The sequence below is a fragment of the Heterodontus francisci genome, chromosome 13 (assembly GCF_036365525.1).
Source record: "Heterodontus francisci isolate sHetFra1 chromosome 13, sHetFra1.hap1, whole genome shotgun sequence".
NCBI lineage: Eukaryota > Metazoa > Chordata > Chondrichthyes > Heterodontiformes > Heterodontidae > Heterodontus > Heterodontus francisci.
Window position 1 is genome coordinate 105381410 of NC_090383.1, and position 14134 is coordinate 105395543.

The 14134-nt window shown below is 40.0% G+C and overlaps 1 protein-coding gene across 7 annotated transcripts in view; it reads left to right on the forward strand.

The window, feature by feature from the left end:
- The window catches only part of birc6 (baculoviral IAP repeat containing 6), a 239843-nt gene that overhangs the window by 218670 nt on the left and 7039 nt on the right, over positions 1-14134 (forward strand). For all 7 annotated transcript variants that reach the window (XM_068045333.1, XM_068045336.1, XM_068045335.1 and 4 more), the window contains 4 exons: positions 1553-1770; positions 5163-5324; positions 6430-6507; positions 10501-10689. In XM_068045333.1, coding sequence (XP_067901434.1) covers positions 1553-1770; positions 5163-5324; positions 6430-6507; positions 10501-10689 — 647 coding nt within the window. The remainder of the gene's footprint in view (positions 1-1552; positions 1771-5162; positions 5325-6429; positions 6508-10500; positions 10690-14134) is intronic.

A 14134-nucleotide genomic window follows, 5' to 3' on the forward strand; every position in this document is an offset into this window, starting at 1 on the left:
CGAAAATGCAAAATATTTACATTAATCACTTGAACATACAATGCACTTTGGATGCATTTTTAACAATTATGCAATTGTAAATAATTGAAGTGTTCAATCATGGATCTAGGAATTTAACCAATGTTGCATACACTCTTTGATAGCACTAGACTGTATTTTTGGAAGGTACTAATTTTGAATGTACAATTGCCGGTTTTATAGAAATGTTCAGTTTGCCAGTGTTAAGTAGGTGATTTCTACTTAGAATTTGAACTTATGATATTCTCTTTGGAATTTATTCTGAACAGGATGATCACAATGATGTAATCAGTTAGGTATACTGAATGAAAAAAGATGGTCAGGTTAGCAAATGAATTTCAAGGCTTTTTAAAATTTATTTATTTAGAGATACAGCACTACAACAGGCCCTTCGGCCCACCGAGTCTGTGCTGACCAACAACCACCCATTTATACTAACCCTACAGTAATCCCATATTCCCTACCACCTACCTACACTAGGGGCAATTTACAATGGCCAATTTACCTATCACCTGAAAGTCTTTGGCTGTGGGAGGAAACCGGAGCACCCAGCGAAAACCCACGCGGTCACAGGGAGAACTTGCAAACTCTGCACAGGCAGTACCCAGAATTGAACCTGGGTCCCTGGAGCTGTGAGGCTACGGTGCTAACCACTGCGCCACTGTGCAGCCCTTTTGCTCTTGTCATGTTAGCAAAATATTATAGAAACATAGAAGAAACAGAAAATTTATGGCACAGATAGAGGCCATTTGGCCCATTGTGTCTGTGCCGGACAAAGAAGAGCTATTCGGCCTAATCCCACTTTCCAGCTCTTGGTCCGTAGCCCTGTAGGTTATGGCACTTCAAGGCATATCAGAGTATTTTTTAAAGTCAATGAGGGTTTTGCCTCTACCACCCTTTCAGGCAGTGAGTTCCAGACTTCTCAACTTCCCTTTAATGCTTATGCCAATTACTTTAAATCTGTGACCTCTGGTTATTGACTTGTGTTGAGGGATAAAGATCCCTCCTGCCCACTCTGTCTAGGCCCCTCATAATTTTAAACACTCAACTAAATCTCCCCTCTCTTCCAAAGAGAATATCGTAAGTCTATCTGCTCGAAGCTAAAATTCTTCATTCCTGGCGACATCCTTATAAATCTCCTCTGTACCCTCTCTAGTGAGATCACAACCTTCCTGTAATGCAGTGACCAGAACTGTACGCAGGACTCTAGCTGCGACCTAATTAATGTTTTAAACAGTTCTACCATAATCTCCCTACTCTTACATTCTGTGCCTCGGCTAATGAAGAAGTCTCCCGTAAGCCACCTTAACCACCTTATCAACCTGTCCTACCTTCAGGGATCTGTGGACATGCAACATGCAATTTGGACATATATGACGTCTAGTTTACCTGAGAAGGATATGTAGATAAACCAACTTCATCCTCTGATCTCTGTGGCAGATTTTTTAGCTCTGCTCATTTCATTGGTTAACCATGTTGAGTATAAAGCATAATCTGAAATTTTACACCTATACTTAAGAGTTTTTCTTTTTAGATACTGCTGAGATGGTCACAGAAGACGATGATGGAAAATTAGTGTTCAAAGTAAACTACCATTACATGTCTCAGGTGAAGAATGCTAGTGACGCTAACAGTGCTGCCAGAGCTAGACGCCTTGCCCAGGAAGCTGTCACACTCTCAACATCTCTGCCGCTTTCCTCTTCATCCAGTGTGTTTGTGCGTTGTGATGAGGAGAGATTGGATATCATGAAGGTAAATGCAAAATGGTGAAGCTAAAAAGGTTAACCTATACATGAGTGAACAGCTTCGGAGTAAATTGCATATGTTTTGGTACAAATTTATTCAAAATGTTAATTTTCAGTATGAACCATCAAATCTATCCTGTATTTGAAAATAATGAATCAGGGCTATACTATTGCAAGAGACGTTGAACAAAATGCCAAGATTTTATAGGAGAAAACACATCTGTATCAGAGACCCTGGGCTACACACTCACATTGAGTCACTAGTTGCAGATGAGCATCTGGTAGCTAGCTAGTCACCTGCCTGGTCTCTTGGGATAGATTTCTAACAAATCTAGCAACTCAGAACTGGGCATCCATGAGGTGCTGTGGGCCATCAGTAACAGCAGAATTGTATTCAAACACTAAAATAAAAGCAAAATACTGCAGATGCTGGAAATCTGAAACACAAACAAGAAATGCTGGAAATACTCAGCAGGTCTGACAGCATCTGTGGAGAGAGAAGCAGAGTTAACGTTTCAGGTCAGGTGATGAAGGGTCACTGACCTGAATCGTTAACTCTGCTTCTCTCTCCACAGATGCTAACGTTTCAGGTCAGGTGATGAAGGGTCACTGACCTGAAACGTTAACTCTGCTTCTCTCTCCACAGATGCTGCCAGACCTGCTGAGTATTTCCAGCATTTCTTGTTTGTGTTCTATTCAAACACAATCTGTAACCTCATGGCCCATCATATCTCGCACTCAACTATTACTATCAAGCTCGGGGACCAACCTTAGTTCAATGAAGAGGGCAGGAGGACATGCCAGGAGCAGCACCAGGCATATCTAAAAATGAGGTCAGCCTGGTGAAGCTACAACACAGCACTATTTTGCATGCCAAATAGTGGAAGAAGAATGCGATAGACTGGGATAAACAATCCTACAACCAGAAGATCAGATCTAAGCTCTGCAGTCCTGTCACATCCAGTCATGAATGATGGACATTTAAACAATGAACAGGAGGAAGTGGCTCCACAAATATCCCCATCCTGAATAATGGGGGAGCTCAGGACATCAGTGCAAAAAACAAGGCTGAAGCATTTGCATTCACCTTTAGCCATAAGTGCCAAGTGGATGATCCATCTCTGCCTTCTCCTGAAGTCCCCAGCAACGCAGATGCCAATCTTCAGCCAATCCGTTTCACTCCATGTGATATCAAGAAATGGCTGAAGGCACTGGACTATGGGTCCTGACAACATTCCAGAAATATTACTGAAGACTTGTTCTCCAAAACTAGCTGCGCCCCGAGCCAAGCTGTTCAAGTACAACCACAACACTGGCATCTACCCGGCAATGTGGAAAATTGCCCAGGTATGTCCTGTACACACAAAGCAGGACAAATCCAATCCAGCCAATTACCGGCTATCAAGCGGCACTTGCTTATCAATAACCTGCTCAGTGACGCTCAGTTTGGAGTCCACCAGGGCCACTCAGCTCCTGACCTCATTACAGCCTTGGTTCAAATATGGACAAAAGAGCTGAACTCCAGAGGTGAGAGTGACTGCCCTTGACATGAAGGCAGTATGGCATCAAGGAGCCCTAGCAAAACTGGAGTCAATGGGAATCAGGGAAAACTCTCTGCTGGTTAGAATCATACCTAATGCAAAGGAAGATGGTTGTGGTTGTTGGAGATCAATCATCTGAGCTCCAGGACATCACTGCAGGAGTTCCTCAGGGTTGTGTCCTAGGCCCAGCCATCTTCAGCTGCTTCAACAATGACCTTCCCTCCATCATAACATCAGAAGTGGAGATGTTAGCTGGTGATTCGCAAATGGTGAACATTGTGCACTCCTCAGATACTGAAGCAGTCCATGTCCAGATGCAGCAAGACCTGGACAACATCCAGGCTTGGGCTGATGTGTGGCGCAAATGTTACTTGCCACACAAGTGCCAGGCAATGATCATCTCCAACAAGAGAGAATCTAACCATCTCCCCATGACGTTCAATGGCATTATGATCGCTGAATCCCCCAGTATCAACATCCTGGGGGTTACCATTGACCAGAAACTGAACTGGTGTAGCCATATAAACACCGTGACTACAAGAGCAGGTCGGCAGCTAGGGATCCTGCAGCAAGTAACTCACCTCCTGACTGCCCAAAGCCTAGTCGTCATCTACAAGGCACAGGTCAGGAGTGTGATTTTATTTATTTAGAGATACAGCACTGAAACAGGCCCTTTGGCCCACCGATTCTGTGCCGACCAACAACCACCCGTTTATACTAATCCTACATTGACCCCATATTTCCTACCACCTACCTACACTAGGGGCAATTTACAATGGCCAATTTACCTATCAACCTGCAAGTCTTTGGCTGTGGGAGGAAACCGGAGCACCCGGAGGAAACCCACGCGGTCACAGGGAGAACTTGCAAACTCCGCACAGGCAGTACCCAGAACTGAACCCGGGTCACTGGAGCTGTGAGGCTGTGGTGCTAGCCACTGTGCCACTGTGATGGAATACTCTGCACTTGCCTGGATGGGTGCAGTTCCAACAGCACTCAAGAAACACAACACCATCCAAGACAAAACAGCTCGCTTGATTGGCACCCCGTGCACAAACATTCACTACCTTCACCACAGACGCACAGTGGCAGCAGTGTGTACTATCTACAAGATGCACTGCAGCAACACACCAAGGCTACTCAGGCAGCACCTTCCAAACCCACGACCTGTACCACCTAGAAGGACAAAGGCAGCAGATGCGTGGGAACACCACGACCTGCAAGTTCCCCTCCAAGCCACCCACCATCCTGACTTGGAACAGTATCACCGTTCCTTCACTGTCGCTGGATCAAAATCCTGGAGCTCCCTTCCTCACAGCACTGTGGGTGTACCTGTCCCACATGTACTTCAGTTCAAGAAGGCAGCTCACCACCACCTTCTTGAGGGCAATTGGGGCTGGGCAATAAATGCTGGCCTAGCCAGCAATGCCCACATCCCATGAAACAAATAAAAAATTGCAATGGACCAAGCTTTATAGCCATCTGGTACTGACAAACATGAATCAGCATCATTTATGTCAAAATCTGCTAAATCTAATGTTATACCAAATTTTAAAGAAGGTTTTAGACCCCACCAATCCTTTATCGATCTTCTATATGGAATCCAACTGTTTGTTCACCATGTAGAAAGGTGTGGAATTGGACATGATGGAAACTCAGATTTTTGAAATTCTTCCATTATTGTGATTTTGTTAGCAATTGGGTAATTATTTGGTCAGTTTATGGAGCTGTTATGAGTCAGATTTATGTAACCCTCTCCTCACATACATAAGCATTCTTTTAAAATTAAGAAAAACTGCCAATGATTATGCCAGAATGATAGTATATGTTCTTGATGACTCTTTCCTCCTTCCATTAGGTTCTGATCACAGGGCCATCCGATACACCTTATGCAAATGGCTGTTTTGAATTTGATGTATATTTTCCCCAAGATTATCCAAATTCCCCTCCACTTGTAAACCTGGAAACCACGGGAGGACACAGTGTACGATTTAACCCAAATCTTTACAATGATGGAAAGGTACGAAAATAGATTATAAGTTATTTGTGTTCAAGTAAAGCTGGATTTATTTGGAAATCCTGAAAAACGATCTTCCACTTTGTACAGCCAGGATAAGCTTGTAGTAAAAGTGTACATAAAATGATTTACTCTGTGTAGGTAAGTGCTGTGAAATCTACTTAAAGGTCAGGTTTTAGGGCGAAGAAAACAAGTAAGTTTCCATGTAACAAAATGATTTTGTTGACTAAATCTGTAATGGGCAAAAGGATGGCATTGCAGAAGTAACTTCTCCATATTGAACCTGTAGAAATATGTGGAAAGAGTGTATAGAATTATCCTTTGAATGATTTGTATTCCAACATTTCGAAACTGATTACATTTTGTGGTAATAGGTTTTTGCAGTTTTGGGTCAATTTTTACTGCCAGCACTTCTCACTAATTCAAGTTAATTGTGACAGCAAGACAAAGGGAACAAGGATTCAAATCATTGAAAGGCAAATTTAGGACTGATGTCTGGATGTTCTTCACACAAGAAGTAATTAACATTTGAAATGGCAAGGTAGAGATGGCAAAAACCTTGAAAGTATTTAAGGATCTGTTGGATGACATGATGGATAAACTCTCAAGTTCCTTCAGTTTGGATGAGCTGCAATGAACACAGGAGTAGGCTATTTGGCCTATTAAGCCTTAAACTCGTTTAATCCCAAGACCCTGCCCATTCTCTATATATCTTATTATCCTTTACTTCACAATAATTCTGCATTCTTTACCGTACCGGTGGAGCTCATTAATTTTCTTCATTATTTTAAACTGCTCAATTTTAAACTTGTGACCTCCAGGAATTAACCCAAGTTTACCTCATCTCATAGCTAAGATCAGTAAAATAGTCTTCCTTATTGGCACATATCAGTCAATATCACTCTATGTTGCTGATGTAAGATGACATTCAAACTGTAGGATTTAAAAATCATTAAAATAATTTGCAGTTGATAATTGAATAATTTGATGGCCAGTTGCTTAGAGGCTGTTGATGTGAAGTACTGCAAAGCCGCAGAGAATCCTTAAGCAGTATGTCAAAATAATTGTGCGTGTCTCTGACCTCTAGTATGATTTTCCTTTTTTCCAGGTCTGTTTAAGCATTCTCAACACCTGGCATGGAAGGCCAGAGGAGAAGTGGAATCCTCAGACATCTAGTTTTTTGCAAGTAAGCAGAAAGTACTTGCTATTCATTTAGGGTATGGTTTTAGAAAAGCAAAAAAAATGCTTAAATCCAGAGGTTTTGATCATCTCGTCAGCAAAAGTATTAACATTTCAGGAAATGCAGAATTTGACAACTTGTATCTGAGCAATAATTTAAATTTGTTCAGTGTTGGCAAATGTTATACGTCCAGTGCAAATGGAAAGAGTATTGGCAAGGTTAGCAAGTATCTTGTCCCTGCACAGCTGAGAGGTGCACAGAATTAAAATCTGAGAGAAATTAGATGGTTTGGGACAAAGGGTATCATTTATAAAATCCAAGAATTTATATCTCAGCATTTTCTTTCTAATAAAAAGTAAAACACAAAAACAAAAGACCTTGGTGTTTGTGATTTCAATCCTGGAACTGGAGAAGCTATTTTTCCCCAGAATATATTGGATGCAACTGTATCTCGCGGGCCAAATTTGGACCCGAGTCAGTCAATTCACAACATGTAACTAATGCTATTATCAGATTTGGTTTCCAATGCAGAACAAAGCTTAGAGTGGCTGAAAGTGCTGTCCCCATTTTTGACACCATGCAGGAAATACTTCACAGCTTTTTCATAGTGTATAGCATTTGACCTTGAAAGAGTTGTGTCAGGAACTATGTTACAGTCTGCTAGTTTTATGATGACTAGGAAGAGCTGTAGCTTTCTAATCCCTGGAAGTCAATAGCAGCCCATTGTTGCAGGAAGGTAATTGAATATCAATAAAAGGTGACTGAAAATCATTCTTGACTATCCGAGAAGAAACTGAGGGGATAAACCGAGTAGCAAAACCTGAAGAAAAAGTCCTTAAACTTGTTGGGTCCATATACTGACCTTCACTCAGATATTTAGTAAAAGTTGGTTCTATAGTTATATAGTTTATTTTATGAGAAAGGTTGACCATCTCCTTGAGTGCTAATCACTCGCCCCCTTCAAAAAAAATTCCCGGCTTCTAAGGAAGTATAAATTCAGAAAGGCTGAGCCTTTTCTGGAGATATTGAAAGCCTGTTTTTCACAAAGTGTGTAGCCAGATGTTTACCAAAGATGTGCCATTTCTTGACCCAAGTTGTTTTGAACAAATGTACCCACTAGGAAGACTGATTTAAGAAGAGCATCTGGGTGGTGGTCACGTTGTGAAAGTAGGGGAAATTGTACGTGTCCTTCGGCCTCCAGTACACTTTGATAATTCCACAGACTTGTAGCCAGTGGAAAACCTTAGTGACCTTACTAGGTCATATGACTACAGTTATTTTTTGTTCCCGTGATCTGGCAAGGCTTCATTTATTACCAGTATACCATTTAACCTTGAAAGGATTATGTCAATAACTATTGTACAGTCTGCTAGTTTTATGATGAGGAGCTGTAGCTTTCATGTCCAACAAAGCTAATTGAATTTTTTAAGGCAGTAACTAAAGTATTAGACAAGGGAATGTTTGTGGATGTAGTTTATATGGACTTCCAGAAGACATTCAATAAGGTTTTACATAAGAGACTGTTAGCTAAAATTAAAGCTCATGGAATTGAAGACAAATAATTTACCTGGTTAGGAGATTGGTTAGGAAGTAGAAGACAGCGAATAGGGATAATAGGTATCATATAAAATTACAAAGAGACATTGATAGACTCTGAGTGGTTGAAACTGACAGATGGAGTTCAACACAGATGAGTTTGAGGCCATCCGCTTTGAACCAAAAAAGGCTAGTTCCGAGTATTGTTTAAATGGTGAAAAGCTAAGAAAGATGGAGGTCCAGGAAGTTAGACTTCCATGTACGCAGATCACTAAAATGTAATGGATACAAAAAAATAATGAAAAAGGTGAATGGAATGTTAGTTTTTATAACTAGAAGATTAGAATATAAAGGGGAGGAGGTTTTGCTGCAGCTATATAAAGCCCTGGTTAGACCACATCTGGAGTACTGTGTACAGTTCTGGTTACTGCATCTCAGAAAGGTTACATGGACCTTGGCAGCAGTGTAGTGCAGATTCACTGGATGTTACCAGGGCTCCAAGGGTTAAACTGAAGAGATTTCAGTAGCTTGAAGATTTTACGATTTTGAAAGGAACTTAGTGGTTTGACAGAAACTTATTCTGCTGGTGGGGGAATCTAGGACAAGGGGACGTAACCTGAAAATCAGCAGCAGCCCATTCAAGGGAGAAGTTCGTAAACACTTCTTAACACCGTAACAACAATTTGAATTTACAAAGACTTGCAGATGATAGGTAAATAGGTAATAGGTGATAGGTAAATTGACCGTTGTAAATTGCCCCTAGTGTAGGGAGGTGATAAGGGAATATGGGATTACTGTAGGGTTAGTATAAATGGGTGGTTGTTGGTCGGCACAGACTCGGTGGGCAGAAGTGCCTGTTTCAGTGCTGTATCTCTAAATAAAAAAAATAAAATTAAAAAAAAATAGCTCCTTTAATATAGCAAAACCTCCTAAGGCATTCAACTATACTCATTTACATAGCATCTTTAGCACAAAGGGTGGTAGAAGTGTTACGCACGCTCCCTTTAAAAAGCAGTAGATACTAGCTCAAGTCATAATTTTCAATTTGAGATCAATGGTTTTTTGCTAGACAAGGGAAAACGAAAATGGAACCAAGGCAGTGAATGGAATTGAAATACAGATGAGCCATGATCACATTGAATGATAGAACAGGCTCAAGGGGCTGAATGACCTACTCCAGTTCCTATATTCATACCACATTGCCCCATCTTTGGTTGGTCTGTCTTGCTAGTGGAACATGATGTACCTGGGGATGGTGCTGGACAAATGTGGGATTATTGACTTGAGGATTTGATTTTGTAAGTATAACAATATCTGCTGGCTGTTATAGATGTCCCTACATGTTGAACAGGACCTTGCCTGGTCCGTTGATCTGAGTTTGCCTAATTTTTGTCCTGAAATGTTGCCAATAATAATAGTCTGTCTAATTACGTATTTATTGAACTTTGTAGCAATTGTTTACTAGGCCACGGCAGAGAGTATTAAGATTCAACCATGTAGTGTGGGACTGGGCTCTCATAGGTTATACTGAGGAGGGGTTTTTGAAGGACACCAGTGAATCATAGCCCATAAATTGCTACATGTAAATTCACAACTTTCCAAGGTGGGCTTTTGAAATATCAATGAAATATTTCTAGTCTCAAACCATAATCTCTATACAATTTTACTCATAACCTTCAATTCAAGATGATTGAGCAATAAAGATGAGAATTTCAAAATATTTTATATCTATTGTTTGGTATTTACAGATATTAGCTTGAATAATTGTAGTTGAAAACTACTGTTTAGTGAATATTTATTGACCAGATGACCTGTTTCACCATGTTTACAAGCCAAGCAATAGTTCATCTATACGCACTGAATGACTTCTATTTGTCCAACTTATCATCCACACAATAAGAACAATTGTATGAAATGGTTAAATTTTTAAATTTATATATTCTATTGCTTGTAAAGTGCAACTTCTTGTACTTGATCCCTGAAAATAATCTACTTCAGTGAAATAGAGCCTTTTGCCACACTTGACCTTCCATAATATTGGTGTCAGTGAGATGGGTCTGTTTGTACTACAAGGGCAATCTCCTTAATTTTTATATTATAACAGTGAATCTAAAATGGATCAATATATCATGTAAATCTGCAGGAGATTAAAATAATGGAATTTTTAAAAAGTAAGATTTACCTAAGGGTGTTCACTTAAATTTCCACACAGTTTTAAAAGTAAATGTCGCACATTAGTAATTTTACTGATGCTTTAAATTATGCTAAATGGATGAAAATAGTCGGAACCGAAGAAGGGTCACTGACCCGAAATGTTAACTCTGCTTCTCTTCCCACAGATGCTGCCAGACCTGCTGAGTATCTCCAGCATTTCTTGTTTTTATTATTGTTTTTATTATTATTCTTAGCTAAACCCAGCCCTCGCCACAGCAATCAAAATGTGAAACCTCTTATTTACTGCAGGTGCTAGTGTCAATCCAGTCTTTGATACTGGTAGCGGAGCCTTATTTTAATGAACCTGGCTACGAGAGGTCAAGGGGAACACCAAGTGGCACTCAGAGTTCCAGAGAGTATGATGGAAATATAAGACAAGCAACCGTAAAGTGGGCCATGCTTGAACAAATAAGAAATCCCTCGCCATGCTTTAAAGAGGTATGTTTCATTTAAACTTTGTGGGCAGGCAATGATCTACAATTGCTGTTTGAAATTTTAAACGCTGAGAATCCACTAAAATATCTTTTTCTAGCTTAGGCGTGTCCCTGTATATTGCACTGTTCGATCCAAAGACCATTTGCTTCTCGAGCACTTGGCACCATACTAAAGGTCTAACATTCTACAATTGGAAAGGTTGGTTGGGGGGTGGTGGTGGGAGGGTATGTTACAAATTTATTTAAAGTTCTTCCCACATTGAATCATGACTTGCGGAAAAGTTAGCACCAGATTCTCACCATCTGTTAAAAGCCTTGCCCTCGTTGAGATTTGAGGGAGACAGAAAGCAGCAAACTATAGACCAGTTAGCTTAACATCAGTCATTGGGAAAATACTAGAGTCCATTATTAAGGAAGAAATAGCAGGACATTTAGAAAAACAATGCAATCAAACGGAGTCAACATGGTTTTGTGAAAGGGAAATCATGTTTGACAAATTTGTTCGAGTTCTTTGGGGATATAACAAGCAGAGTGGATAAAGGGGAACCAGTAGATGTAGTGTATTTGGATTTTCAGAAGGCGTTTGATAAGATGCCACATAAAAGGTTATTGCACAAAATAAGAGCTCGGGGTAATGTGTTGGCATGGATTGAGGACTGGCTGACACACAGAAGGCAGAGAGTCAGGATCAGTAGGTTTTGTTTTAAGGTTGGAAAGTCATAACTAGTGGGGTGCCACAAGGATCGGTCCTAGGGCCTCAACTATTTACTGTCTAAATGACTTAGAGGAAGGGACGGAGTGTAGTGTATCTAAATTCGCTGGTGATACAAAAATAGGTGGGAAGGCATGTTGTGATGAGGACACAAAGAACCTGCAAAGGGATATAGATAGATTAAGTGAGTGGGCAAAAACTTGGCAGATGGTGTTCAATGTGGGAAAGTGTGAGGTAATCCACTTTGTTAGGAAGAATAAAAAGGCAGATTATTATTTAGATGGACAAAGACTACAAAATACCGCAGTACAGAGGGATCTGGGTGTCTTGTGCATGAAACACAAAGTCAGCATGCAGGTGCAGCAAGTAATTAGGAAGGCAAATGGAATTGTGGCCTTTATTGCTAGGGGGTTAGAGTTCAAAAATAAGGAAGTCTTGTTACAATTGTACAGGGTGTTGGTGAGGCCACACCTGGAATACTGTGTACAATTTTGGTCCCCCTATTTAAAGACGGGTATACTTGCATTGGAGGCAGTTCAGAAAAGGTTCACTAGGCTGATTCCTGGGATGAAGGAGTTGTCTTATCAAGAATGGCTAAATAGGTTAGACCTTTATTCATTGGAGTTTAGAAGAATGAGAGGTGAAATTGTAGAAACATATTGGATTTTAAGGGGGCTTGACAGGGTAGATGTTGAGAAGATGTTTCTACTAGTGGGGGAATCTCAAACTAGGGGACATAGTTACAGAATAAGGGGGCACACATTTAAAACTGAGATGCAAAGGAATTTCTTCTGAGTGGTGAATCTCCAGAATTCTCTGCCTCAGAGAGTTGTGGAGGCTAGGTCACTAAATGTATTTAAGGAGAAGGTAGATTTTTGAAATCATGGGGTCGAGGGTTGGACGGAGCAGGCCCAAAAGAGGAATTGAGGCCTGGGACAGGTCAGCCATGATCTTATTGAATGCCGGGGCAGGCTTGAGGGGCTGAATGGCCTACTGCCGCTCCTATTTCTTATGTTATGTCGATGATTTACAGACATTAATCATATCTGCTTAATTTTCTATTTTATAAGGACATGTCAAGTGATAGTTTTAGTGATGGAAGGGTGCTGAGTGCAGTTGGAACATTGAGACCGAACTAAATAAATTGACACAAAATCTAGAAATATTTGCGTTAGAGTATGGATGTATGTTATATTATCACTCATACTGTTAAAGATCATCAAATTTAGTTTTATGTATGAAGAAGACAAGTTTGAACCAAATTAATTATAATACTTGCATATAAATGTAATTTGTTCTGTCTGTATTTGATCTTTGCAATCATTTATATTGTTTTGAAGACTGGATTTTTTGTACAATAAAACTCAGATAAATATAGGAAGACTTTTTGAAAATACTTATGTTGGCTTGTTCAGTATATTCTAAATCTGGGCCTGGTTTGTGTTTACATCATTACGTTGACTGTTCAATATATAAGAAACAGCTTTTCATTTTTTGGGGGGAAAATTGACTGACCAATTTATAGCAAGATCAGAACATATGAAGATTTAAATAAATAATTTTTGAGATGATGAGTTCATGGTTAAATTTAAGATGAAGTTAAATTGTTTATTATACCACAGATATTTGGTTTGAGATGGTTGCTAGGTTACTTTGATTCTTGTATCATAAAAGAGTAAAAGGATAAGCACCAGAGAATTGTACTGCTGAGGTATTGTCATGCATGGTATTGTACCAAAGTAATGATTCAGTGGGCGTATGCTGAAAAGTGCTCACTAAGTTACATTTCATCTGACAGAAAGCTTTAAGGAGAAAATGGCAAGTGTTAGCAAGCACAGAGATTTAAAAAAAACCTGACCAACAGGCACCCCCTGCATCATCTATCGCCATAGCAAGTGGTACTCGTGGGATGTTCCAGATAGAAATTTAAACTAATTACCTCCAACTCCCAAAACATTTCTTTGATTTAATTGATATTGCTAACAATGGCAGAGCAATCCCTTCGAAACTTTATGGCTTCAACTCCCAACTAAACAAGCCTACCTGCTGTTTTATGGCTCTCACCTCTCTAACTCTCTGTAAGCACTCAAGGAGAGATCGTTGAACTTTAAATCTTGGGTGGTCTGCAACCTTTTGAAATTCTTACAGCTACACATTTAATTTCCCTAAACTAAAAGTGACCTCTGAAATATTAATATAAACTATGAATTAAATGATCGTAACACTATGTGCCTGGCTTCATTTGAGGTTCATTGATCGATCACATGCTGAAACTCATCTCCCCTGACCTAAACCACTAAGCATTGATTCCCACCGTTCTGAATCATGGAGCATATTCACCTTGGAATGGCCATGTCCTGTCTTCCATGCTTCATGATGCCATGTGCACAATTTGAGCTTGCCATATTTGAGTTACAGTTTTGACTTTGTAGCAGCTTCTCACTTGTGGAGAGGCAGGGAACTACGCTAAGTGGCTTTGAGAATAATCACAGGATTATCCACTCTTGTCTGAAAGATTAACTAACAGTACCTTCCAATACATGATGAGGGCTTTGTGGCTTGTACTGGTGATATTTGATTGTAGAATGACTGTTGATGTGGGAAGGTTTTGTAGTTTTTGAACCTTGGACTGAAGATTCCAGTTTAACAACCCAAAAAAAGAGCTGTTTGCCATATACAAATGCCACTTCAGGAGAGAGATACTCCAAAAATAGTACAAGAGCAAAATGCTGCAGAT